We start from the raw sequence: 26484 nt of genomic DNA on the forward strand, positions 1-26484 counted from the left end.
TCGGAGCAGCTCCGCGCTGTCAGCCCGCAGTTCGGCTTGGTTCGGAGCGACTCGGCTCGGCTCAGCCCGGTTCGGCCCGGGATGGCGGTGCCGGAGCCGGACGCGCGACTGGCGCAGGAGAAGGAGGAGGAGAGCGAGGAGGAGAGCGAGGTGCTGGAGGAGAGCCCCTGCGGGCGCTGGCACAAGCGCCGCGAGCAGGTGCGTGCGGACACCGGAACGGGCACCGGGACAGGGACCGGGATAGGGACCGGGACAAGGCAGCGCTGCCGGCACCCGGTCATGGCCGCGGCTGCGGGATCGGGGGAGCGGCCCCGGGGAAGGGGAGCCCCGGGCAGAGGGTCCTGGTTCGGGAACTGGGCTGGATCTCGGTGTGAGGAGCCAGGCTGTGTCCCAGTATGGGAAGCTGAGCTTGCCGTGTCCGGTGCGGGGTGTCCCAGTGCAGGGTGTCTTGGTGTGGGCAGCCCAGTGTGGGGAGCAGCTCAGAGCCCAGCACAGGGAGCTGGGCTGTGCCGTGTATGGGAAGCTGGGCTTGCCGTGCCCTGGTGTGGGGTGCCCGGAGCAGGGAGCCAGGCTATGACCCAATATGGGAAGCTGGGAGCTGGGCTTACCATGCCCCGGTGCGGGGTGCCCAGTGTGCAGTGCCCATTGTGGAGGTGCCTGGTGCGAGGAGCCAGGCCGTGCCATGTGTGGGGAGTTGGGCTTGCCATGCCCCGGCGCTGGGTGCCTGGTGCCAGGAGCCATGCCTGGTGTGGGGTGGGAGCTGGCACCAAGCTGGGTCCTGGCAGATTTTCCTGGGCCAGGCTGGTGGCTGCGGGTCACTGCTTGGGCAGCTGCTGCAGGAACAGGGACTCTGTTGGTGAATGACGGTGGCAGGACTGATCCCTGTACCCCTTCACCCTGGGCACCTCCATCCCCAGGACTAGGCACCCGGTTCCTCCTCTCTAGACAAAGGCTTTGGACCACCTCATCTCACCTCAGCCCCCTGCCCCGTGCTCTGGTGGTGGGTCCCTGTGCCACCTCTAAGGAGAGGTGGGGATGGTGGGCAGGGGCACGTGGCAGGACAGTGGCAGTGAGGCTGCAGAGTGGTTCATGATGTGGTGGCATAACTGGGTGATGGGCTCCAGCATCACACCTTCAGCAGCAGCTGGCAAGCTGAGGGGGCCAGCAGGAGGAGGGCAGGGATGGTCCCCCTGGACTAGCAGGCACTGGGGAGGCCACCCCTCGAGTCCTGGGGTCAGGTTTGGGGACCTGACTCCAAGAAGGACCTTGAGGGGCTGAAGGTGTCCAAAGAAGGGCAATGAATCTGGAGAAGGAGGAGAAGGGTCTGGAGCACTTGTGAGGAGCAGCTGAGGGAGCTGGGGGTGTGGAGCCTGCAGCAAAGGAGGCTGAGGGGAGACCTTGTGGCTGTCTGCAAGTGCCTGAGAGGAGGCTGGAGCCAGGTGGGGCTGAGATCTCTTGTGCCAAGGGCTGGGCCAAGAGGAAGTGGCCTCTCATTTCCCCAGGGGAGGTTGAGATTGGTCATGAGGAACAATTTCTGCCCTTTGAGGCTTGTGCAGGCCTGGCCCAGGCTGCCCAGGGCAGTGGTGGAGTCTCCATCCCTGGAGGCGTTTCCAGGCCATGGAGCTGTGGTGCTGAGTGCCATGGTTTGGTGGGAGCCTTGGCAGTGCTGGGTTAGTGGTTGGACTCCAGGAGCTTGGAAGCCTCTTCCAACCCAACAGTTCCATGATTCTGTGACTGTAACAAACCCCCCATCCCATCCCATCCCATCCCATCCCATCCCATCCCATCCCATCCCATCCCATCCCATCCCATCCCATCCCATCCCATCCCATTCCATGCTCTGATGCTGAAGGCATGGTGCTCTGTGGCACAGTCTGTGAGGGGCTGCTGGTGTGTTAGTGACACGTGCAGAGGATGACACCAAGGCTGTTACAGCTCCACCAGAAGACAGAGCAGCAGCTCAGCTCTCCAGGTGCCTCATCACACCACCATCAGGTACAGAGAACAACAGTTCAAACCTGCCAAGGTCTTCATGCAGGGCTGAGTGTGGCCAGGGACACCAGGAAGAACATTTCCCTCACAACATCCTTCACCTGCTGGTGACACAACATTCCTCGTGGATGGGAAGTCACAAACTTCCAGGAATAGTTCAGGAAGCAGAAGCACTCAGAGTGTGTGGAGAACATATGGAGAATGTCTTGTGAGCCTTGGGGACATCACCTTGGATGCCAGCTCTGCCTCCTTCCCTTCTGCCCTGGATCCGTGTGGAGGAGCAGCCCAGGAGCACTGCTGTGGGGTCGTTTCCATGTGGGAAGAGAAGTTGCTTCAGAAGTTCTTTCAGAAGTTGTTTTTCTGGTGACTCCATTTACTTTTCCTAGTCTCCTGAAGGAGTTGCAGTGGCCAGGAAGAGGAAAACCAAGTGGCTTGCTGCTTGTGTGAGTTCTGCAGCGCTCCTTTTCTGCACACAGGCTTCTGGGTGGCCTTTGGGACCCTGAACAGTCTGGTGGCATTCCTGCTGCTTGCACAAACCCTTCATCCATTGGAGAGAGGACTTCAGGACCCAAAGATCATGGAATCATGTTGATTGGAAGAGTCCATCTATTACTTGTGGACACTGCTGTTGAGGAGCACTGGTGAACACTAATGATCCCTGGTAACCACTGTTCACCACCACCACGTCGATCTCTAATATTGACCAGATTCAGGTCATTATCTCAACCACCTCTCCAACCTCACCTGCCCATCTCCAGGTGTCCCCACATGTTATTCTGCCTGTGGTCCATGCTCTGGGTCACTGTTGGTGTTCCTCAGGCTGTTCTCTTCAGAAGAGCTGGAGCAAACCTCAGCTGTTTTCACAGCACTGAACTTTAGAGCTTTCTGCAACTTGGAGCTCTGCTGTGGCCTCCATCACTCTGTTCTGCTCTGTGATGCCCCAACTCCAGCTTGGCTGGTGGAGATGGAGAAAGGCCAGGCATGATTTTACCTGAAATAGTCCATTTTGGCCGGGTCTGTAACTTGCAGGAGCAGCAGGAGAAGGAGAACAGGAGGGAGGAGAGGAGCTGCTGCAGGAGGATTTGAGGGAAATTGAGTGATTTGGAGCAATCTGCAGTAGGGAACCTCTGGAGTGTTGCCAAAGGTTGGGAGATGGCAGCAGACCACAGGGACAGGCGTGGAGCGGCAGGGGGTTCCCCGGATTCTGCTTACCCCTGCAATGGGGGTCACCCATCCTGCCGTGGGTTGCCTAGAGACCCTCCAACTCCGTGGGGTTGTCCACCACCCTTGTTTCCACTGAGGGGAGCAGCCAGGGGCTTGGCTGGGTCTGCTCCTGCCCCCTGCTCTCCTGCTCGTGCTGGTGCCGCAGCTTCACTGCAGACATGCCAGGATGGACTTGCTGGTGCCCATGGGTGGTCAGGCAGGTCACTGGCACAAGGCTTTGCCCCGTGTCCCAAACTGGAGGTGGGACAGCCCGGGGTGGGTTTAACTGGGGTTGTTTGGGACACCAGGTGAGGTCTCTGGAACTCAGAGACAGATGGACGTGGTCTTCTCAGCACGGAGGAGTCCTCAGAGAGGGCTTCTCAGCATGGAGTCCAGACACAGGCAGGGCTGGATTGGACCCAGCCTCCTCCTTGTCACCTTCCAGGTCTCCTCTCCTGTTCTCCTTCCCCCTTCCAAGGCTCCCCTGATCCTGGCTGAGCCCTGCGGGTGGAACAATCCCTGGCCTTGTTCTGCTGCTGGCAGGGACCTGACGTCAGCGTGGTGGAGGTTGGAGCTGGGGCTTGTCCTCTCTCCTGCCCTAACACGCTCATTGTTCCCCTCCCTCTGCTCCACCACAGTACCTCCTGCTTTGGAGAGCTCCTGAGTGAGCTCCCAGGGCACCTCCTGCCTGCTGTGGGGTCTCTGCCGTGCCCCACACGTGCCCAGCTCCAGGTTCAGCAGGCTGGCAGCTGCTGGCATCCCCCTGGTTTGTGTCCTTTCTGGTTTCACCAAGCTTGTGTTGCCCCCCTCTCTGGTCTTCCTACTTGGGGGCATTGTTCCTGGTGGATGGGTATTGGAAGCTTCTTCTCCTTCCTGGCCCTGTGTCTCCTCTTTCCTTCTTCTCTGGTTACTCTCTGCTGTAACCATAGAACATGCTCAGCCCTGGGGCCTTTTGTGTGCCACCTCTGGGACCGTGGAGGTGTCCCACAGCCACGTCACCAAATGGGCTGAGGACGATCATGTGCTCCTGGCATTTGGTGGTGTTGGCATCACCACAGCATTCAGGAGCTGGTTGGTGAGGTGGGGTGGTGGCTCTCCTGGAGACCACACTACTCAGATCTTCAGCTGGGTCTGCTGGGTGCCAGCACAGCAGGAGGGGAAATCCCCATCCCGGTGCATCCCTCTTAATGGGGGTTATTGCTGTTTGGGTTTCTCCAGATAGAATGGGATCACCAGCACAGTTCATCACCTGGATGAGTCCTGCAGAGCCCACCCCCTGGGCATTTGCTTGCAGTTTTGATTGGCAGGCACTGGGGTCCTGGGACGCTGTGTGCCCAGCTTGTCCTTGTCCCCTCCTGCTCCTAGCCCAACCCACCCAGGTTCTGCCTGCCTGCCTCATACCCAGCTCATGCTGGTAGTGAGAACCCTTCTCCTTTCCTGCCAGGTTCTGCAGAGTCTTCTCTATCCCTCCTGCCATCTGGTCCTGGGCTCTGGGATGTGCCAGTGAATTTCCAAAGTGCCACTGAGCTGGGGAGTGGCTCAGGGCAGTGCCCAGCCTGGGCTCAAGTCTCCTGCCTAGGGGCAAACGGCTCCTGGTGTAAAGCCAACACCTCCTGGGCTGAAGCAAACAGCTCCTGGGGTCTAGCTGCCTGCTGGGCACCCCTGCCCACTGGCCAGGCACTTGTGGATGATTCATGGTCTGGCAGATACCACTTCCTCACTCAGGGTCTCTCGTGGCTCTTATCTGGGCAGTGGAGAAGTCCCCTCCTGTCCCTGTGCCCAGTGCAGGCAGCAGAACAGGGACCCCAGGGTTTGCTGCAGCAGCTGCTGGGCACAGGGGCAGGCACCCAGGGGCATGCAGTGGCTGGGCAATGTCCAGCCCCCTCCTGCCAGCACCAGGCCAGTTCTGCTCCAGGTCTTGCGCTGTAACTCCTCCTCCGCTCCCTTCCAGCTGCTACTGTGCTGGGATTCAGGGATTCATCTTCAAGTCTACAGATGTTAACCAGTGACCTCCTCCTGCTGCTGCTGGGCAGGGGGTCTGGATGGATTGGGAAAGTCCATGTCCAAGGGCCGGATGGAGTGGGTGCCTCTGGGGTGGGAGAGCTCTGCTGCTGCACATCCTGCAGTGCTGGCCATGGGTTCCTTTCAGCCCCTGCTCTCCTGGCCCCCAGTGTGTCTAGGTCAGTTCAGTTAGTGCTGAGAAGGTGGTTTTGTGAGGGTGGGACCCAAATGCTCCTCTGGAATCCAAATATTTTCCGTCTGGTGAGTTCCCTTCACCTGCTGGTTGTGTAACAGGAGCACTGGGGAGAACAGGTTTAGCGGGCACTGCAGATGTCTCCCTCCTGCTCCTGCCTCTTCTCCTGCCCCTGCCACTTCTCCTCCTGCCCCTGCCACCTCTCCTCCTGCCTCTCCTGGCTCTGCCCCTGCTGCTGCTCCTGCTCCTGCCTCTGCTCCTGCCCCTGCCTCTGTCTCTGCTTCTGCTCCTGCCTCTGCCCCTGCTCCTGCACTTGTCCCTGCTTCTGCCCCTGCTCCAGCTCCAGCTCCTGCAGAGCCACCAGCGAGCTGTCCTGCTATGGGCTGCAGATAGATGGATGTCACCCGGCAGCTCTTCTGTCACAGCTTCTGGTGTCCCTGTCATGAGGTGACACCCTGCCAGGCTCAGGTTTCTCCATAGTTGCTTGGTGCTGTTGCTGGTGCTGGCCACGTCCCTGGGGACAAAGGGGCTCCAACCCCAGGCAGAGACCCCAGCTTAGGGTGGGGGTTGAGTTGGCTCTTCAACCAGAGAACCCCACAGCAGGACCCTGGGTGGGCTGCTCACCCCCAGGTATCCCTCACTGTGAGTGACCCCCCCTTACCCCTAGGCACTCACTGCCCAGACCATGGTGTCTGGGTCTGATGGGGGAGAGAGCCTCGGTTCTGTTTTGAACATTCCTGTGCTGTGGAATTACGACACAAATGAGGGCCAAACATCAAAAGCAAGGCTGTTTATTAAAGGACAACGTGGACAGAACAGTAGAAGGGAGAGAGAGAGTTAAAATGGAGAGAGAGAGCCGGGAAGGAATTATATTATCACCCTCCCCCCAAGACGCTTTCTTTGGCTGGAGGAGGTCCGAGGAAGGGAGAGGAGGGAGGGGGAGAGATGCTCAGGGTTCTTGTGCTGTCCTGGGCTGGAAGGGGACAGAGAGAGCTTCCAAAGCCCGAGTCCTTTTCAGCTTGTGTTGTCCCGTGACGTTTCCAGTGTGTGTTGTCTTCAGTGGAGTTCTGCTCTCTTCTTCAGGAGTTCTTTTCTTCTACAGTAGGCAAATCTCAGGGCACGGCATGGTGCGGTGGTGGTGGTGAGACGTCCTGGACTGCTGCCTGCAGGCTGATCCACGGCGATGTTCTTTTCTAAGCTGGTGTAGTTCAGGGCGTTTGTACTGTTCCTGGTTCATTCCCTGCAGCTTCACCCAGCCCACACCCTGCTCACATCGCTGCACATGTGCCTGCCAGGTGTGCTCCCTGCTGGGCAGAGCTGACCCATCCGGCAGGTCCTTCACAGCAGATCTTAATCTTTGTTGCACCTTCCAGGGGTCGGCACCAGTGTGGCCTCCGCCCTGTTCACACATTCCTGGGCTAATCAGGCCAGGATGTGTTTTATCTCTGTTGCATATTTCCAGTGGTCTTTCCCTACCCCAACCCCTCCATCCCCCCAGGCAGCTGTTGTCTGGGTGGGGAGCAAAGGTGATTTTATCTTTATTGATTTACAAGTACAAGAAAGGGCTCTTACACACGGGTGACCCTCTTGCCCCTGGGTGCCTGGAGTCTGGGTGAGCTCCTCACCCTCACATGCCCACTGCCCGCTCTCTGTTGTTCTTGCAGGACCTCCTCCAGCTCCTGTCCCTGGGCACAGCTCCACCTGCCCGCCCTCTGCTTTCCCTGTCCCTGGGGGGCTGAGAGGCCACTGGGGACGCAGCCACAGTGTGGGGTAAAGAGGGTAGGATAGGTTCTGCTGAGCTTGGGGACATGGAGGTGGGCAGGGCAGCTGAGAGTCAGGCTGGCAGAGTTGTCCCCATCCTCCATCTTCTGCCTCCTCTGAGGGGACACAGCCCGAGGTGTGTCCCTGTGCGTGGCACCTCCTTGCCAACTGTAACCTGAGCAAAGTCCCTGGAGAAGCCCAGGCAGGGCTCAGGAGGTCCTGCAGCAGGGTTTGCTCTGCAGAGGTTCTCTCCCGGGCACGTCGTGTTCCCTGCCCAGCCTCGTGCCCAGCAAATCCTGCCAGCTCCCTGTGCCAAGAGGGATCAAGTTGTGGTGTCACCAGGGTTCAGGTAAACTGTGCATGCTATGGGGGTCTCCATCCTCATGTCCTGCCAGCCTCCTCTCCTTGCCAGCAGCCAGGCTTCTGCCCTGTGGTGGGGCAACATGAGCACAGACCTCTGCCAGGGGCACATGGAAGTACCAGCATTGGAGGGGTTTGGTCTCCTCTCCCACAAAACAAGTGAGAGGATGAGAGGAAGTGGCCTCTGATTTCCCCAGGGGAGGTTGAGGTTGGCCATGAGGAACAATTTCTGCCCCTTGAGGCTTGTGCAGGGCTGGCCTAGGCTGTCTAGGGCAGAGGTGGAGTCCCCATCCCTGGGGGGGTTTCCAGGCTGTGGAGCTGTGGTGCTGAGTGCCATGGTTTGGTGGTGCCCTGGCAGTGCTGGGTTGGGCTGCATGATCTTGGAGATCTCCAACCGAAATGATTCTGGATGAGGCCAGCATATGCTTGTCCTGAGAACACAAATGTGGGTGCTGGGGAGAAGCAGGGGAGCAGTAGAGTCCAGGCACCATGGCCATGCCCTTCACATCTCCCAGAGCAACTCAAGACAGCTGACAACCCAGCTTGTCCTTGTTTGCTTCTCCAAGCCTGGTCTAAATGCCAGCATCTCCTGCCCTGTGCCACCGCTGCTCTCCCAGGGCCCCCAGAACCCCCACAGTGAGCCTCCTCCTCTGGCCAGCTCCATGCCCAGTGAGGTGCAGAAGGCAGTGGTTTATTGTAAGGAGCCACCTGATCTCCTGCAAACCTCCTGCAAACCTCGGCCGCTGTGTCCCCAGTGAGCTTGAGGGCTGGCTCCTGCCTGGAAGCTGCCTGAGCAGGGAGGTCCCCAGCCTCTTCCACCCCATGTGCTCACCAGCAGCAGCACATGGAGCTGCCAGGAACCCCTGAGAGCACAGCCTGAGGTCACCAAGGTGACCCACAGCTGGTCTCTTCAGACCCCAGAGGTGTCCATGTGCATAAGGCAGTGTCTGTGTGCCTGTGGAGCTTGGGGCAGCTGCTCAGCCCCAGCCTGGCTCTGCAGCAGAAGGTCCAGCTCTGCTTGGAGCAGGGAACGTTCTGCCGGCCCATCAGCCAGCACTGTGCACTCATGGCCAAGAAGGCCAAGGGTCTCCTGGGGAGCATTCAAAAGAGTGTGGCCAGCAAGTCAAGGGAAGGTCTCCTTCCCCTCTGCTCTGCCCTGCTGAGGTCACAGCTGCACAACTGGGGCCAGTGCTGGGCTCCCCAGTTCAGAGCCTGGGAACTACTGGAGAGTGGCCAGTTGAGGCTGGGAAGACTCTGAGGGAGAAAGGCTGAGAGACCTGGGGCTGTTTAGCCTGGAGAAGAGCAGCCTGAGAAGGGATCTTCTCAATGCTCAGCAAGAGCTAAAAGGTAGGGAGCAAGAGGCTGGGGTCAGACTCTTCCCAGCCAGGCACAAACTGGAAGCCAGGAGGTTCCCTCAGGAGCAACCTCTTGGCTTGGAGGGTTCTAAGGCCTGGAGCAGGCTGCCCAGAGAGGTTGTGGAGTCTTCTTGTGTGGAGAGCTTCCAAAGCCAGCTGGGCATGGGAATCCTGGGCACCTGCTGTGGGTGCCCCTGCTGGAGCAGGGGGGCTGCCCTGGGTGAGCTCCAGGGTCGCTTCCCACCCCATCATACTGGGACTGGGGGATCTTGTGGGTGAGGGCTGAGCTGTCTCCCTACTGTGCCCAAGCAGTGCCCATGCTGGGCACTTCCATTCGGGCTGTGCCTGCACTGGGAGCACTGAGTGGCTGCTGGGAGCACTGGGAGGCTGTGGTCACTGGCAGCTCCGTGCTGGGCTCTGTGGAGCTGGTGGAGCCTGGAGTGTGGAGAACAAGGAACAGAGGTGCTTTGTGTGTCTGCAGCAGGAACTGGGCCATGAGCTGCCCGGCTGCGCCCTGCCAGTGCCGGGGGTGCCGTGTGCCCACGTCTGTGCCCACAGCTGCCCTGGGACACAGCCGGGCTCTGCCCTGGCAGTCACGGAACAATCCTCTTTTCATGCCTAGTAGGCACTGGTGAGGCCACACCTTGAGTCACATTTGGGCCCCTGACTCCAAGAAGGACCTTGAGGGGCTGGAGGTGTCCAAAGAAAGGCAATGAATCTGGGGAAGGGTCTGGAGAACTTGTGAGGAGCAGCTGAGGGACCTGGGGCTGTGAAGCCTGCAGCAAAGGAGGCTGAGGGGAGACCTTGTGGCTGTCTGCAAGTCCCTGAGAGGAGGCTGGAGCCAGGTGGGGCTGAGATCTCTTGTGCCAAGCCCAGAGTCCCCATCCCTGGAGGAGTTTCCAAGCCATGGAGCTGTGGTGCTGAGGGCCATGGTTTGGTAGTGCCCTGGCAGTGCTGGGTCAGTGGTTGGACTCCATCAGCTTAAAGGTCTCTTCCAACCCAAAGCATTCCATGACTCAGAGAGGGGTGAGGAAGCTGGAAGAACCTCACTGTGCTGAATGCACTCAGGAGGGGAGCTGGCATGGGAACTGGCCCCATCCTGGTTCTCTCCTGTGCACTCAGACCCCGGAGATGTGCTGCCAGCTGCTGTGGTGCCCAGGGTGCTGAGCAGGCAAGTCCTGAGGGCAGGACAGGCAGCAGACAGGGGTTTGCCCCCCTCACCCTGCAGTCCTCCAGCAGAGACCTCAGGGCCATGTTCCCACAGGATGTGCCTCCAGCAGCATGGTGGCCATGGTCAGGGCACAGCCAGGCTGTCTCACCCCTTCCCATGCCCACAGGTGAACCAGGGCAACATGCCTGGCATCCAGAGCACCTTCCTGGCCATGGACACAGAGGAGGGTGTGGAGGTGGTGTGGAATGAGCTGCTCTTCACTGACAAGAAGGCCTTCAAAGCTCACGAGGTTGGTGTCACATACCCAGCAGTGTCCTTGCTCACCAGCCCTGGGCATCGCCAGTGCCTGGCACACCTCAGTCAGTGTGCCACCAGGGTCAGTGTCGCATCAGGGACTGTGCCTACCCACCCTGGCATCTCTGGTGCCTGGTAGTGGTGGCTCACCTCGTCATGTACTCCTATCTCCCTGGCACTGAGCTTTCCCTGCCCTCTCAGAGGCAGCTCCCTTGTCTGCTGCCCCCAAAACCCAGCTTTCCCGTGCCCAGGGGCACAGCCCCCTCCCCAGCCACGGGTTCCCTTGCTTTCAGAGGTGTCCTCCTGGCACCCTGCCTGTACTCTTCTGCCCACAGGAGAAGATCAAGACCATGTTTGAGCAGCTGGTGCTGGTAGATCACCCCAACATCGTGAAGCTCCACAAGTACTGGCTGGATGTGAAGGACTTGAAGGCTCGGGTAGGGAGGGCTCAGAGGATCTGCAGGGGTCTCCAGGCTGGGGGAGGGACGCCCGTGGCATCCAGGGGCAATCCCAGCCCTGCCAGGGCTCCATGCTGCCCACTGGAAGAGGGCAGGAACCCCAGGGAGCTGATGCTGACCTTCCCTGCCAGGTCATCTTCATCACGGAGTATGTGTCCTCAGGGAGCCTGAAGCAGTTCCTGAAGAAGACCAAGAAGAACCACAAGGCCATGAACGCCAGGGTGGGTTCCTGGGAGCAGCACAGGGGGCCCTGGGGACACAGCTGGGCAGCTCTGTACCTGCTGGCACAGAGGAGGTCTCTGGTCTCTTAGAAGGTCGAGCAAGTGTGTGGTTGCTCCCCAAGTTACCCAGGGACTCTCTGCTGTAGGGAGGTGGAACCTTGGTGGTAGTCAGAGCTAGAGCCCAGGACAGGATCCTGCTCCTGGGACCTGCCTCCGGGGTGGGGAACCTTCTGGAAGCTGCAACAGTGAGGTACTGCTGCCTGGGCTTCAGCAGGGAGCTGCTTCTCCACCAGTGAGGGACCAGGGCTTGGGCTGGAGGCACCAGTGCCACCTGCAAACCCACTGCCAGTGGGGCTGGGGTGGGTTCTGCAGGCAGGGATCCACTGGCTGAGGACCTGGGGGACCCTTCCGGGGCCCTGTGCTTGACCTTGCGAGGTGCCCAGGGAGGGTGGAGCTCAGCCTGGTACCAGCCTGGCACTTCTCCAGCTGTTGATGAGCACTGTGGACCCCACTGCCAGAGCTGGCACCTGATGTCCCTGCTCCCATTAGCACTTGGTGCTGACCTCCAGGCTGGGGCTGGAAAGGAGGCTGCTGAGGGTGGCACAACACCTGGCACCTCCCTAGGCAGCAGCTCTGCAGAGCTGTGGGGGCCAGACATCCCCCTGGGCCATGGGTAGCAGGGATCAGGTGCAGCTGCTGGGCACTGATGGGAGCTCTGGTCTCTGCCCTAGGCCTGGAAGCGTTGGTGCACCCAGATCCTGTCTGCCCTCAGGTAAGGAGGGCACAGCTGGCACTGCCCTGCCTGTCCCTGGGCACAGGTGAGGTGCTCAGGGGTGCTCTGTGCCCCCCAGCTTCCTGCACTCCTGTGAGCCTCCCATCATCCATGGCAATCTCACCAGTGACACCATCTTCATCCAGCACAATGGGCTCATCAAGATCGGCTCTGGTGGGCACCTGGCACTGAGGGATATGGGGAAGTGTGGGATGGGGTTGGGATGACGTTGGGGTGGTATTGGCTGGTGTGGGGTGGTGTTGAGGTGATGTGGGATGGTATTGGGTGGTGTGGATGGTGTTGGGATGATGTTGGGGTGGTGTGGGATGGTGTTGGGATGGTGGTGGGTGGTGTGAGGTGGTGTGGGATGGTGTTGGGATGGTGGTGGGTGGTGTGGGTGGTGTGGGATGGTGTTGGGTGGTGTGGATGGTGTTGGGATGATGTTGGGGTGGTGTGGGATGGTGTGGGTGGTGGTGGGTGGTGTGGGTGGTGTTGGGATGGTGGTGGGTGGGTGGGATGGTGTGGGTGGTGTTGGGGTGGTGGTGGGTGGTGTGGGATGGTGTTGGGATGGTGGTGGGTGGTGTGGGTGGTGTGGGATGGTGTTGGGGTGGTGGTGGGTGGTGTGGGTGGTGTGGGATGGTGTTGGGGTGGTGGTGGGTGGTGTGAGGTGGTGTGGGATGGTGTTGGGATGGTGGTGGGTGGTGTGAGGTGGTGTGGGATGGTGTTGGGGTGGTGTTGGGCTGGTGTGAGGTGGTGCTGGGATAGTGTGGGATGGTGTTGCGATGGTGAGCAAGGGTTGGAACCTTCTCTTCTTTCTCCTCCACTCCTTGCCTCTCATGTGCCCACCCCGGTGCTGCCTGGCAGTCTGGCACCGGGTGTTTGCAAATGGTGAGTGCCTCTCTGCCACCTCTCACTGCCACCTTGGTCCCATCCCTGGGTCAGTCTCACTCTGCTCTGGCAGGGGCTTGGACTGGCTGATCTCCAGAGATCCCTTCCAACCCCTTCCATACCCCTGGGGCTCCTCCCCTGCAAGCCCTGGGCACCTCTCACCGCGGGACATGGTGCCTCGGAGGAGCCTCTGGGCTCTGCAGGCAGCCAAGACATGGAAGCAGAAGGGTGCCCACGGGTGGGCTGGTTGGGCAGGAGAGCACAGAGAGCCCCCAGGACCTCTGTCCCTCTGGGATCTGGGAGCAGAGGGGTGCCCAAGGGCGGCTCTGCTGGGCAGGAGGGCACACAGCCCCCTGTGGGCAGCTCGGAGGGGCGGAGGTGCTGGAGGTGTCCCCTTCCCACCGCAGCGCTGCCGGACGACCTGCGAAGCCCAATCAGGATCGAGAGGGAGGAGCTGCGCAACCTCCACTTCTTCCCCCCGGAGTACGGCCGTGAGTGCCAGCGGGCATGGGGCTGCAGGGGGCCTGTGCCAGCCCTGAGCGTGCGGCGACACAGGAGGGCCTGTGCCAGGCGTGGGTGCAGAGAGATGTGGGGAGTCCTCTGCTAGGCATGGGTGCAGAGGTGCACAGGTGCACAGGGAGTCCTGTACCAAGCATGGGCACAGAGGGATGTGGGGAGTCCTGTGCCAGGTGTGGGTGCAAAGGTGCACAAGGAGTCCTGTACCAAGCATGGGCACAGAGGGATGTGGGGAGTCCTGTGCCAAGCATGGGTGCAGAAGTGCACAAGGAGTCTTGTACCAAGCATGGGCACAGAGGGAGGTGGGGAGTCCTGTGCCAAGCATGGGTGTAGAGGTGCACAGGGAGTCTTGTACCAAGCATGGGCACAGAGGGAGGTGGGGAGTCCTGTGCCAAACATGGGTGTAGAGGTGCACAGGGAGTCCTGTGCCAAGCATGGGCACAGAGGGAGGTGGGGAGTCCTGTGCCAAGCATGGGTGTAGAGGTGCACAGGGAGTCTTGTACCAAGCATGGGCACAGAGGGAGGTGGGGAGTCCTGTGCCAAGCATAGGTGTAGAGGTGCACAGGGAGTCCTGTGCCAAGCATGGGCACAGAGGGAGGTGGGGAGTCCTGTGCCAAACATGGGTGTAGAGGTGCACAGGGAGTCCTGTGCCAAGCATGGGCACAGAGGGAGGTGGGGAGTCCTGTGCCAAGTATGGGTGTACAGGGATGTGGGGAGTCGTGTGCCAAACATGGGTGTAGAGGTGCACAGGGACTCCTGTGCCAAGCATGGGCACAGAGGGATGCGGGGAGTCCTGTGCCAGGTGTGGGTGCAGAGGGACAGGGGATGCCCTGTGCCAGGTGTGGGTGCAGGGCTCTGCAGGATCTCTGGGTGCAGTCACAGCTGGCACTGTTGGCCATGAGTCACCAAGCAGGTTCCATGCAACCCTGGCACTGCTGTGGGTACGATTTGGGGCTAGCTGTTGGTGGGCAGTGGGATGTGGAGCCTGCGTGGGATGGGCACTGCTGTGGCAGTCACTGGTGAGGCACAGGGTCCCAGCAGGACCAGGGCTGGCTCTGACCAGGGGTGGCTCTGCTCGTGGCTGGGGAGCACCCCAACACCTGGCAGATGCCACCGGGGCCAGGTGAGCTGAGGTGGTCCTGGCTTGGCTTTGCAGAGAAGACAGACGGGACGGCTGTGGACATCTTCTCCTTTGGGATGTGTGCCCTGGAGGTACGGAACTGCAGCCAGCCCTGGGCACAGAGCAGCTGCTGGGCACCACGGTGGCCTGGGTACCTTCTTCAGGCTGTGAGCTGGGGATCTCCTGCAGCGATGGAGGCATCTCCCTGGGGTCAGCAGAACATCTCCTGCTGCTGGTCCACCCTGCCCTGGGGGCAGCAGCTCAGCTCCCCCCTGCAATGTCTGGCTGGTGCCTCTTGGCCAACTCTGCTGGTGCTTCCTCTTCCTCCTTGGGCTGAGGCAGCCCTGGCAGGAGGGCACAGGGATGGGTACAGACCATGCTGCTCCAAGAGGCCCTGGTACGCCAAGCTTAGCTGGCCCAGGCAGAGCATGGCCCTTGTCTGCCTTGTGCCTCCCATGTCTGTCCCACCACGGAGCTGTGAACAGCCCAGATCCGGCCAGAAACTGCCCCCAAGGGCAGGGACTCAGCAGCCTGGGAGCCTGGGGGAGCACAGGAGGTGCAGAGCTTGGCTGGGTGGTGGGTCCTGGGGAGGACCTGCCAGGGGATGTCCCTTTGGGAAGCCCTGAAGGACTGCCCCAAGGCTTGGCCGTGCTCAGATGTGCCTGGGCTGGTTCCTCCCCAGATGGCTGTGCTGGAGATCCAGAGCAATGGTGACACCAGGGTCTCCGAGGAGGCCATCGCGCGGGCACGGCACTCGCTGGACGACCCCAACATGCGGGTGAGTACGGCTGGCACCCCTGGCTCAGCCTGGAAGGGACCTCTGGAGCTCACCCAGGACAAGCCCCCCTGCTCCAGCAGGGTGACCCACAGCAGGTGCCCAGGATCCTAATGCACAGGTGGCTTTGGAAGCTATTCAGACACCACAACTTCTCTGGGCTGCCTGCTCCAGGGCTTGCAAGCCTCCATGCCAAGAGGTTGCTCCGGAGGGAACCTCCTGGCTTCCAGTTTGTGCCTGGTGTTCCTTGGTCTGTCCCTGGGCACCACTGGGAAGAGTCTGGCCCCAGCTTCTTGCCCCCCACCCTGCAGATGTTGAGAAAATTCCCTCTGAGTCCTCTCCTGTCCAGGCTCAGCAGCCCCAGGTCCTTCCCTCCTCAGAGTCTTCTCAGCAGCTTCCCAGCCTCCAGTGCCTCTCTCCAGTAGTTCCCAGTCTCTGAACTGGGGAGCCCAGCACTGTCCCCAGCTGTGCAGCTGTGTCCTGAGCAGGGCAGAGCAAAGGAGCAAGAGAACCTCCCTTGTGCTGCTGGCCACACTCTGCTGAATGCCCCCAGGAGACCCTTGGTCTTCCTGGCCCCAAGGGCATGTTGCTAGCCCATGGGTGTCCCCCAGCACACCCCCGACCTGATCACTGGTCCCTCTCTCAGCTCTGGTTCTCTGTCCAGTGCCCACCCCAGGGAGCAGTGACTGGGAGGTGCAAGGCAGAGCTGTGGTAGCTGTGGTGGGGCTGGAGCAGGTGGAGCCCTGCTCCCCTCCAGCTGGTCCCTTTGCTTTGTCCCTCAGGAGTTCATTCTGTCCTGCCTGACCCTCAACCCAGACAAGCGACCCACCGCCAACAGCCTGCTCTTCCACCGGGTGCTCTTCGAAGTCCACTCCCTGAAGCTGCTGGCAGCTCACTGCTTCATCAACAACCAGTGTGAGAACCCATGGGCCACCCTGCCCACCCAGCTCCTGCCACTGTCCCAGCAGAGCACCCATGGGCCACCCTGCCCCACCCCAGCTCCTGCCACTGTCCCAGCAGAGCTGGGGAGAGAGGCAGGGGCTCCAAGACCTTCTCTGGAAGCCGTGCTGCAGAGGCCACCTCATGGGACTTCCCAGCTGATGGCCCCTTTCTGCCTGCACCCCAGATCTGATGCCAGAGAACGTGGTAGAGGAGAAGATCAAGGAGCTGGACCTGAACATGGTGATGGCAGAGATCCGCAGGGAGGGTAGGCCTGGAGTGCAGTGGAGGTGAGGATCAGGGAGAGGTTCCAGAGCAGCCATGGCCATGAGCCCAGGACTTGCCTCCAGCCAGCTGGCCCTGGTCTCACAGCACAACACAACACAGCACAACACAACACAGCACAGCACAGCACAGCACAGCACAGCACAGCACAGCACAGCACAGCACAACACAGCACAGCACAGCACAGCACAGCACAGCACAGCACAACACAGCACAACAGAACACAGCACAGCACAGCACAGCACAAGCACAACACACACAACACACAACACAAGCACACACAACACAGCACAACACAACACACAGCACACAACACAACACACACAGCACAGCACAGCACACAACACAACACACACACACAAGCACAGCACAGCACAACACAGCACAACACAGCACACACAACACAGCACAACACAGCACAACACAGCACAACACAACACAAGCACACACACACACACAAACACAGCACAACACAGCACAGCACAACACACACAACACAACACAGCACACACACACAACACAGCACACACAACACACACACAGCACAACACACAAGCACAACAGCACAGCACAACAACACACAACACAACACAGCACACAAGCACAGCACAACACACACAAGCACACACAGCACAGCACACACAACACACACAGCACACACACAAGCACAACACAGCACACACAGCACAACACACAACACAACACAGCACACACAAGCACAACACAGCACACACAACACACACAACACAGCACAGCACAACACAACACACACACAAGCACACAAGCACACACAACACAACACACAAGCACACAACACACACACACAACACAGCACAACACACAACAGCACAAGCACAACACACAACACACACAGCACACACAACACACACAACAACACACACAGCACACACAGCAACACAGCAACACACACACAACACAGCACACACAGCACAACACACACAGCACAACACAACACACACAAGCACAGCACACACAGCACAACACAACACAACACAACAGCACACACAACACACACAAGCACACAACACACAACACACAGCACACACAGCACACAAGCACAGCACAACACAACACAGCACACACAGCACAACACAACAACACAACACAGCACACACAACACAGCACACAAGCACACACAACACAACACACACAGCACACACAGCACAACACAACACACACAACACAAGCACACAGCACAACACAGCACAACACACACAACACACACAGCACAACAACACACAGCACACACAACACACACAACACAACACAGCACACACAAGCACAACAACACAGCAACACAGCACACACAACACACACAGCACAACACACACAACACAGCACACACAGCACAGCACACAACAACACACACAGCACAACACAAACAACACACACACACACAGCACACAGCACACACAACACAACACAACAACACAACAGCACACACACACAGCACAGCACAACACAGCACAACAGCAACACAGCACACACAACACACACAACACAACACAGCACAGCACACACAGCACAAACAGCACACACAACACAGCACACACAGCACAGCACACACACAACACACAACACACACACAACACAGCACAGCACACACAACAGCACACAACAACACAACACAACACACAACACAGCACACAGCAACACACAACACACACACACAGCACAGCACACACAACAACACAACACAGCACACACACACACACAACACAAGCACACACAGCACACACAGCACAGCACACACAACACAACACACACACAACACAACACACACAAGCACAACACACAGCACACACACACAACACAACACAGCACAACAAACACACACAGCACACAACACACAAGCACACAACACACACAACACACACAAGCACAACACACACAACACACACAACACAAGCACAGCAACACACACACAACACAGCACACAACAACACAAACACAGCAACACACACACAAGCACAGCACAACACAACACAGCACACACACACAGCACAACACAGCACAACACAACACAGCACAGCACAGCAACAACACAACACACAGCACACACAGCACACACAACACAACACACAACACAACACAGCACAACACACACACAACACAAGCACAAACACAACACACACACAGCACAGCACACAACACAGCACAACACACACAACACAACACAGCACACACAACACAGCACACACAACACAAGCACACACAGCACACAACACAACACAACACAGCACAACACAGCACAACACACACACAGCACACACAAACACACACAACACAGCACACACAACACAGCACAACACAGCACACACACACAACAGCAACACAACACACACAACACACACACAACACACAACACAAAGCACACACACACAAGCACACAGCACAGCACAACACACACAACACAACACAACACACACACAAGCACAACACACAAGCACAGCACAGCACACACAACACAACACACACAGCACAGCACAACACACACAGCACACACAGCACAGCACAACACAACACAACAACACAACACACACACACAGCACAACACAACACACAACAACACAACACAACACAGCACAGCACAACACACACACAGCACAACACAACACAACACACACACACAACACACACAGCACAACACACACACAACACAACACAGCACAGCACACACAGCACAACACACACACAACACAACACACAAGCACAGCACAACACAACACAGCACACACAACACAACACAACACAAGCACACACAGCAACACACAACACAGCACAACACACACACACACAGCACAACACAGCACAACACAACACAGCACACACACACAACACAACACACACACAACACACAACACACACAGCACAGCACAACACAACACACAACACAACACAACACAGCACAACACAACACAACACAGCACAGCACAACACAGCACAGCACAGTACAACACAACACAACACAACACAACACAGCACAACACAGCACAGCACAACACACACAACACACACAACACACAACACAACACAGCACAGCACACACAAACACAGCACACACAACACAGCACAACACAGCACACACACAGCACAACACACAACACACACAGCACAACAACAGCACAACACAGCACAGCACAACACAGCACAGCACAACACAGCACAACACACACAGCACAACACACACACAACACACAACACACACAGCACAGCAACAACACAACACAGCACACACAACACAACACACACAACACACACAACACACACAGCACAACACAGCACACACACAAGCACAGCACACACAACACACAGCACAACACAACACACACAACACAGCACACACAACACACACAGCACAACACAGCACACACAGCACAGCACAACACACACACACAGCACAGCACAGCACAGCACAACACAACACAACACAGCACAGCACAACACAGCACAGCACAGCACAGCACAGCACAGCACAACACAACACAGCACAGCACAGCACAGCACAACACAGCACAGCACAGCACAGCACAACATAACACAACACAGCACAGCACAGCACAGCACAACACAGTACAACACAACACAGCACAGCACAACACAACACAGCACAACACAGTACAACACAACACAGCACAGCACAACACAGTACAACACAACACAGCACAGCACAGCACAGCACAGCACAACACAACACAACACAGCACAACACAGTACAACACAACACAACACAGCACAGCACAGCACAGCACAACACAGCACAACACAACACAGCACAGCACAGCACAACACAGCACAGCACAGCACAGCACAACACAGCACAGCACAGCACAGCACAACACAGTACAACACAGCACAGCACAACACAGCACAACACAACACAACACAGCACAGCACAGCACAGCACAGCACAGCACAACACAGCACAGCACAGCACAGCACGCCTGCACTGCTCTGCTCTCTCCAGCCAGCTTCATTCTCTTTCTCTCCCAGGTACTCCGAGGTCTCCTTCCTGGAGCTTGACAAGTTCTTGGAGGATGTCAGGTGGGTTGGCTTGGTGCTGGCTGAGCTGGGGGGGTCTGACCAGCTTTGAGCTATAGGGTCTCTGCCTGGGCAGCCTGCAGCCAGGCTCGAGGGCAGAACTGGAGCAGGTCCCATTCACAGCAGACCTTGGTGTGTGGCTCCTGATGAGGTCCCCCAGGGGTGAGCAAGCCTGGGCCACCTCCCCACCATGCTGCCCCCCTGCCAGTGCAGCCACTCTGTGGTGGCAGGTCCTTGGTCAGGGCCGTGGAGCTCCAAAGATGAGCTGTGCCAGGGCTGCAGGACAGGGCTCATTGGTTGTCCTCCCTCTGTGTCTGCACCAGGAATGGGATCTACCCCCTGATGAACTTTGCCGTGTCCAGGCCCCATGCCCTCCCCCGAGTGCTCTCCCAGCCCCAGGAGGACTCTCAGAAGGCCAAGACTCCCACCCCAGAGCCCTTTGATGTGGAGACCAGGAAGGTAAGGCCAGTCCTAGGTGGGGACAGCAGGTGGATGGTCCCATGCCCAACATCCTGCTGCAGGAACCCCTCTCCCTCAGCCATTCTCTGAGCTCCAGCCCTGGTCAGAGTCGCCTGGGCCAGGCCTGAACAAGCTTCAAAGGGCAGAAATTGTTCCTCATGGCCAAGCTCAACCTTCCCTGGGGAAACCAGAGACCACTTACTCTTGGCCCAGCCCTTGGCACAAGAGACCTCAGCCCCACCTGGCTCCAGCCTCCTCTCAGGGACTTGCAGACAGCCACAAGGTCTCCCCTCAGCCTCCTTTGCTGCAGGCTCCACACCCCCAGCTCCCTCAGCTGCTCCTCAGAAGCTCTCCAGACCCTTCTCCTCCAGACCCCTTCTCCATCTCCCTTGTACTTCTCTGGACATCTCCAGCCCCTCAAGGTCCTTCTTGGAGTCAGGTCCCCAAACCTGGCCCCAGGACTCAAGGGGTGGCCTCCCGAGTGCCCAGTCCAGGGGCACCATCCCTGCCCTGCTCCTGCTGCCCACCCTGGGGCTGCTGCAGGCCAGGCTGCTGGTGGCCTTTTTGGCCACCTGGGCACACTCTGGCTCCTTTTCAGATGCTGCCACCAACCCCTCAGGGCTTTTCCCACCAGGCACTTTCCAGCCCCTCCTGCCCCCAGCCTGGAGCCTTCCTGGCCTTGGTGGGACCCAAGGGCTTGGCCTGGCACCTCATTGCCCTGTCCTCTGCCCATCAATCCAGCCCTTCCAGGTTCCTCTGTAGGGAAGTGAAGCACCCCAAACCATTGAGGAATCCAGCCCTGAGCAGAGCAGGTTGGTGCTGCAGCACAGCCCCCTCATGGGTAGGGGCAGGCTGGTGTCACATCCCACAGAGCCTTCCTGTCCCCAGGCTGAGCAAGCCCAGCTCCCTCAGGCCTCCAGCCCAGGATCACTTTCATGGCCCTTCCCTGAACTTGCTCCAGTTCATCAATGTCCTTCTTGTTCTGTGGGCCCAGAATTAGCTGCAGCACCTGGATGAAGTTCAACAAGAGGAACAATGACTTCCCTCACACCCTGGCTGTGCCCCAGGACACTGCTGGCCTCTCCTGCTGCCAAGACACGTTGCAGCTCATGTCCTGCTTGCTGCCCACCATGGCCCCAGAGTCTTTCCAGCAGTGAAGCCTCCTGCCAGCCAGGCCACTGCTGCCTGTGTGCTGGCCAGAGTTTATTGCTCCCCTTGGGCAGGGGTTGGTGTTTGTCCTTTGCTGTCATGCACACAGTGAGACGTTGTGAGCCACCATCATCAGCCACTCTTCTTGCCCTGTCCTCTGTCTCCTGGCCATCATTGTAGGCAGTCAGAGGAGCTTGCTGGGCATGTGCAGCTCTAACCCCATCTGGTGCCTGCTGTTTGCTCCTCCAGGTGGTGCAGATGCAATGCAACATGGAGCTGAACGAGGACAAGACCCAGTGGCATGTAAGTATCCAGCTCCTGCTCCATGCCAGGCACTGGGCAAGACATGCAGGTCTTGAACCCACCTCTGGCATCTGGCTGGGATGAAGGCTGGTCTCAAGTAGTTTACTGCAGAACCCAAAGGATTTCAGAGTCATTAAGACTGGAAAAGACCTCTAAGGTCATCAAGTCCAATCTTCTACCCAACACCTCCATGACCACTAGACCATGTTCTGAAGTGCCACATCTACTCATTTCTTGGACATCTTCAGGGATGATGACTCCACCACCTCACTGGGCAGCCTGTTCCAGTGCCTGACCACTTTCACTTACCCCTTTCCCTCTGTCATAAAAGAAGCCCAGAGAAGAACAAAGCCACCAGCCCCCTCTGGCTGCAGGGCAGGGAGACCTCGATGTCTTTGGACATCTTTTAACTACTCCTTTCTAGCCGGACACTTGCAGGTGGAGTCACTGTTGAGAGAACTTCCCTCCAAGACACTCACACCACCCTGCCTCAGACACCCAGCACCTGGCAGTCCCCAGCCCACCACTGCCAACAGTAATGGGTGCTGGTGGCACTCAGCAGCTTCCTGTCCTGTGGAGAAGCTGTGTGTGGTAAGGAGCCCTCTCTTCTTCCTGCAGCTCACCCTTCTGTTGATCCTGGAGGACAAGCTGCACCGCCAGCTGAGCTATGACCTGCTGCCCAGTAGGTTTCCTGCAAGGGCATTTTGTGTGTGAGTGCAGAAGCATTGCCTGGTGGCTCTGGGCAGGGTGGGTTAGACAGAGGTTGGGTTTCCAAACATCTTTTCCTTCTTCCTTTTGTTGGGAGAGCAGAGCAAACCCTCAGATCTCTGTGAAACCAACTCTTGTCTGCTCTGCCCCAGGGCTTGGAGCCCCTGGCACGTGGTGGTAACCTGCACCCTAAGGAGGGTGTTGGAGCCCCTGGACTGCCCCACTGAAGCACAAAGCTTGGGAATGAACATGGGAGCTGCTGCCTCACCGGCTCCTTGTGTTCTGCTGCCCCAGGTCCTGGCCTGGCTGCTCTCCACGAGCTGAGCCCAAACATGGGGCACATCCCAAAGTGCCACATTGCCAAGGCTGTGGGGCATGGTGGGACTGGGGCTCGTTCCTGCCCTGGACCTTGTGCAGCTCCATCCCTGCCCAGCTCTGAGTGCCCCAGGGCTACCCAGCAGTTCCTGAACCAGCCCAACATGTGCCCTGAAGCGTGGTGAGGTGTGAAGCAGGTGTGCTGTGGGCTGGGATCGGTGCTTTGCTGGTAGGGGAGGAGCTAGGAGATGCAGGAGCTTCCATGTCCTCACCATGCCTTGTCTCTGCAGCTGATAACTCCAAGGACTTAGCTACGGAGCTGGTGCACTATGGGTTCATCCACGAGGTAAGGCCCTCACCACTCCTCATCTCCATTGTGCTGCTGCAGTCCCCAAGCCCGTGTGACACTGCAGAGGATGAGCTCCTCCACCCCACTTCCATCACCCAGAGAGTGGAGTTTGGGCTGTCTGGGTTTTTGCCTCCATACTTTGCTCATGCCTGGCCCTGGGTTGCTGTTTTGAAGGGACAGTCCTACCATGATGGTGGGGTTGGTGTCCTCAGTCTCAGGGTGAGAACCAGAGCAGGAAGCTGAGGCCACCTCCCATCTGCCAGAGTTGTCCCAGTGTTGCCTGGACATCTCTGAACTCACTGTGCCAGAGGAGGTGGCCCCCCAGCACTCAGCTGCTCCTTCAGCTGCCTGCAGAGAGTCCCAAGAGCAACTGGGAGCAGCCCAGTCCACCCAGCCCACCCAGAGCTTGGGGAGAGGCAGCAGAAATCAAACCCCATTTCCTGTGATTTTGTCTGAGTTTGGGATTCTGGGGTGGAGGCAGAGTTTGGGAGGACTCCTCCCTGTGGGTGCTGACGTTAGGCACAGGGCAGCGCAAGTGAGCGAGAGTCAGGAGTCCACCTGGGGAGAAGGGCAGTCAGACCTTCTCCTTGCCTGCATCCGAGCGTGGTGACCCTGCAGCCCAGCTCTGATGTGCTGCTGCAGTGCTTTCTCCTGCACCATGGAGAGTGTGTGGGGCTGGGGCAGCTCCTGCTGCAGAACACAGCCCACACAGGTCCTTCTCCCATGGACTGTAAAGTACTTCCTGCTTCCTCCAAGGAGATGACCTCCTTTTAACCCATCTTCCCCTCTTTGGCATCTTCCCTACCCCACAGGTCCCAGACTTTTCTCTCAGAGGTTTGAAGTTTACATCTGATCTAAACCTCAAACTCCCAGCCTGGAGTTCTGCTGCCCGTTCCTGACCTAGAATCATAGAATCAGGAAATGTGTTGGGTTGGAAGGGACCTTAAAGATCATGCAGTGCCAACCCCCCTGCCGTAGGCAGGGACACCTTCCACTAGCCCAGGTTGCTCAAGGCTTCATCCAGCTTGGTCTTGAACACCTCCAGGGAGGGGGCACCCACAACCTCCCCGGGCAGCCTGTTCCAGTGTCTCACCACTCTCATCTGAAGGAGTCCTGCTCCCAGATGTTGGTTTTCCAGCAGCCTAACAAAAGATCCCACCTGGGCCACACATCTTGCCCTCAGGAGCCAAGAACTTGCCTGGCATCAGCAATTCAGCAGCAGGGGTGACCAAGGGCTGGACACTGACCAAGTGAGGACCCGTGACAGCTGGCCATAGGAACAACCTGAGATTCAGTGGCCACTTAATTAAGTTGAAATTAAACTGACCCAAAGGCTCTATTCCTGGCCAATTTTTGGTGTTCTCAGTGAATATCACATGCAGAGCATGGTCCAGATGTGCCTGTGAGTTGTTCTGTTCCCCCAGCAAAACTCAGATGGGGATTCAGTGGCTGGAGATGGAACCATCTGAGGAAGGAGGTTGAGGAAGAAGCTGGATTTAGATCAGACATTAGGAGGGTGGTGAGACACTGGAACAGGTTGCCCAGGGAAGCTGTAGAGGCTCCAAGCTGTCCCCCAGCCCCTGCTCTTTGTGGGTGGATGGTTCCTCCTGAGCAGATTCCATCCCGTTTTTGGCTCTGATGTGACCAGTGGCAGATGTCCTCCTCACCCAGCACACCCACGCTGTGGTGGTCACACCTGGCTTCCCTCCCAGGGATGGAGGAGCTGGGGACACGTGTCCTGCCCTGGGGGGGAGCTGCCGGGGGACATGGGCACAGCTCCAGCCAGCTGGGCTGGGACACTGTGGGCTCTGCAACCCCTCACCAGGGGCTCTTGGCCTTGAGGCATCTGCAGAAGCTGGTGCCACCCCAGGGGTGATGCTGGAGATACCTTCAGAGCTGCAAGGAGCAGTTTGGGGATCAGCCCAACCTTGTGGATGTCTCCTCCCTGGAGGTGTTCTATGCCAGGCTGGATGAGACCTTGAGCAACTTGGTCTAGGAGGAGGTGTCCCTACCCATGGCAGGGGTTGGAGCTGGATGATTTTAAGGTCTCTTCCCACCCATGTCCACGGCAGCCAAGCCACGCTGGTGCCCTGGCATGTTTTGTGTTCTATTTCAGGATGACTGCGAGAAGCTGGCGACCTTCCTGGAAAATGCCTTCCACAAGCACCGCTCCCCTCCCTTGTGAGCCTGCTCCCGGCGCCTGCAGCAGTGTGGTGCCCAGAGCTGGGGGTCTGCCAGACTCCTGCCCACCCTCCCCTGCAGCAGTGTGGTGCCCAGAGCTGGGGGTCTGCCAGACTCCTGCCCACCCTCCCCTGCAGCAGTGTGGTGCCCAGAGCTGGGGGTCTGCCAGACTCCTGCCCACCCTCCCCTGCAGCAGTGTGGTGCCCAGAGCTGGGGGTCTGCCAGACTCCTGCCCACCCTCCCCTGCAGCAGTGTGGTGCCCAGAGCTGGGGGTCTGCCAGACTCCTGCCCACCCTCCCCTGCAGCAGTGTGGTGCCCAGAGCTGGGGGTCTGCCAGACTCCTGCCCACCCTCCCCTGCAGCAGTGTGGTGCCCAGAGCCAGGGGTCTTCCAGACTCCTGCCCACCCTCCCCTGCAGCAGTGTGGTGCCCAGAGCCAGGGGTCTGCCAGACTCCTGCCCACCCTCCCCTGCAGCAGTGTGGTGCCCAGAGCCAGGGGTCTGCCAGACTCCTGCCCACCCTCCCCTGCAGCAGTGTGGTGCCCAGAGCCAGGGGTCTGCCAGACTCCTGCCCACCCTCCCCTGCAGCAGTGTGGTGCCCAGAGCCAGGGGTCTTCCAGACTCCTGCCCACCCTCCCCTGCAGCAGTGTGGTGCCC

General features: G+C 58.6%; 1 protein-coding gene across 2 annotated transcripts; it reads left to right on the top strand.

Moving 5' to 3' along the window:
* On the top strand, positions 1-25851 carry NRBP2 (nuclear receptor binding protein 2). Of its 2 annotated transcripts, none has more exons than XM_054385677.1 (18): positions 1-198; positions 10203-10325; positions 10666-10767; positions 10920-11009; positions 11741-11781; positions 11861-11955; positions 12646-12669; positions 13077-13160; positions 14342-14397; positions 14988-15083; positions 15863-15995; positions 16207-16309; positions 20319-20369; positions 20690-20825; positions 22224-22277; positions 22896-22959; positions 23591-23646; positions 25766-25851. In XM_054385677.1, exons 1-18 carry the CDS (start codon positions 82-84, stop codon positions 25832-25834), a joined length of 1494 nt encoding a protein of 497 aa, XP_054241652.1. In that variant the 5' UTR covers positions 1-81; the 3' UTR covers positions 25835-25851. The 2 variants fall into 2 exon arrangements, with proteins under 2 accessions (XP_054241652.1, XP_054241651.1); XM_054385676.1 differs by having other exon boundaries at positions 32-198; positions 15866-15995.
* Positions 25852-26484: the final 633 nt, after the last annotated feature.

Source organism: Indicator indicator, chromosome 12 (assembly GCF_027791375.1).
Source record: "Indicator indicator isolate 239-I01 chromosome 12, UM_Iind_1.1, whole genome shotgun sequence".
Classification (NCBI taxonomy): Eukaryota; Metazoa; Chordata; class Aves; order Piciformes; family Indicatoridae; genus Indicator; species Indicator indicator.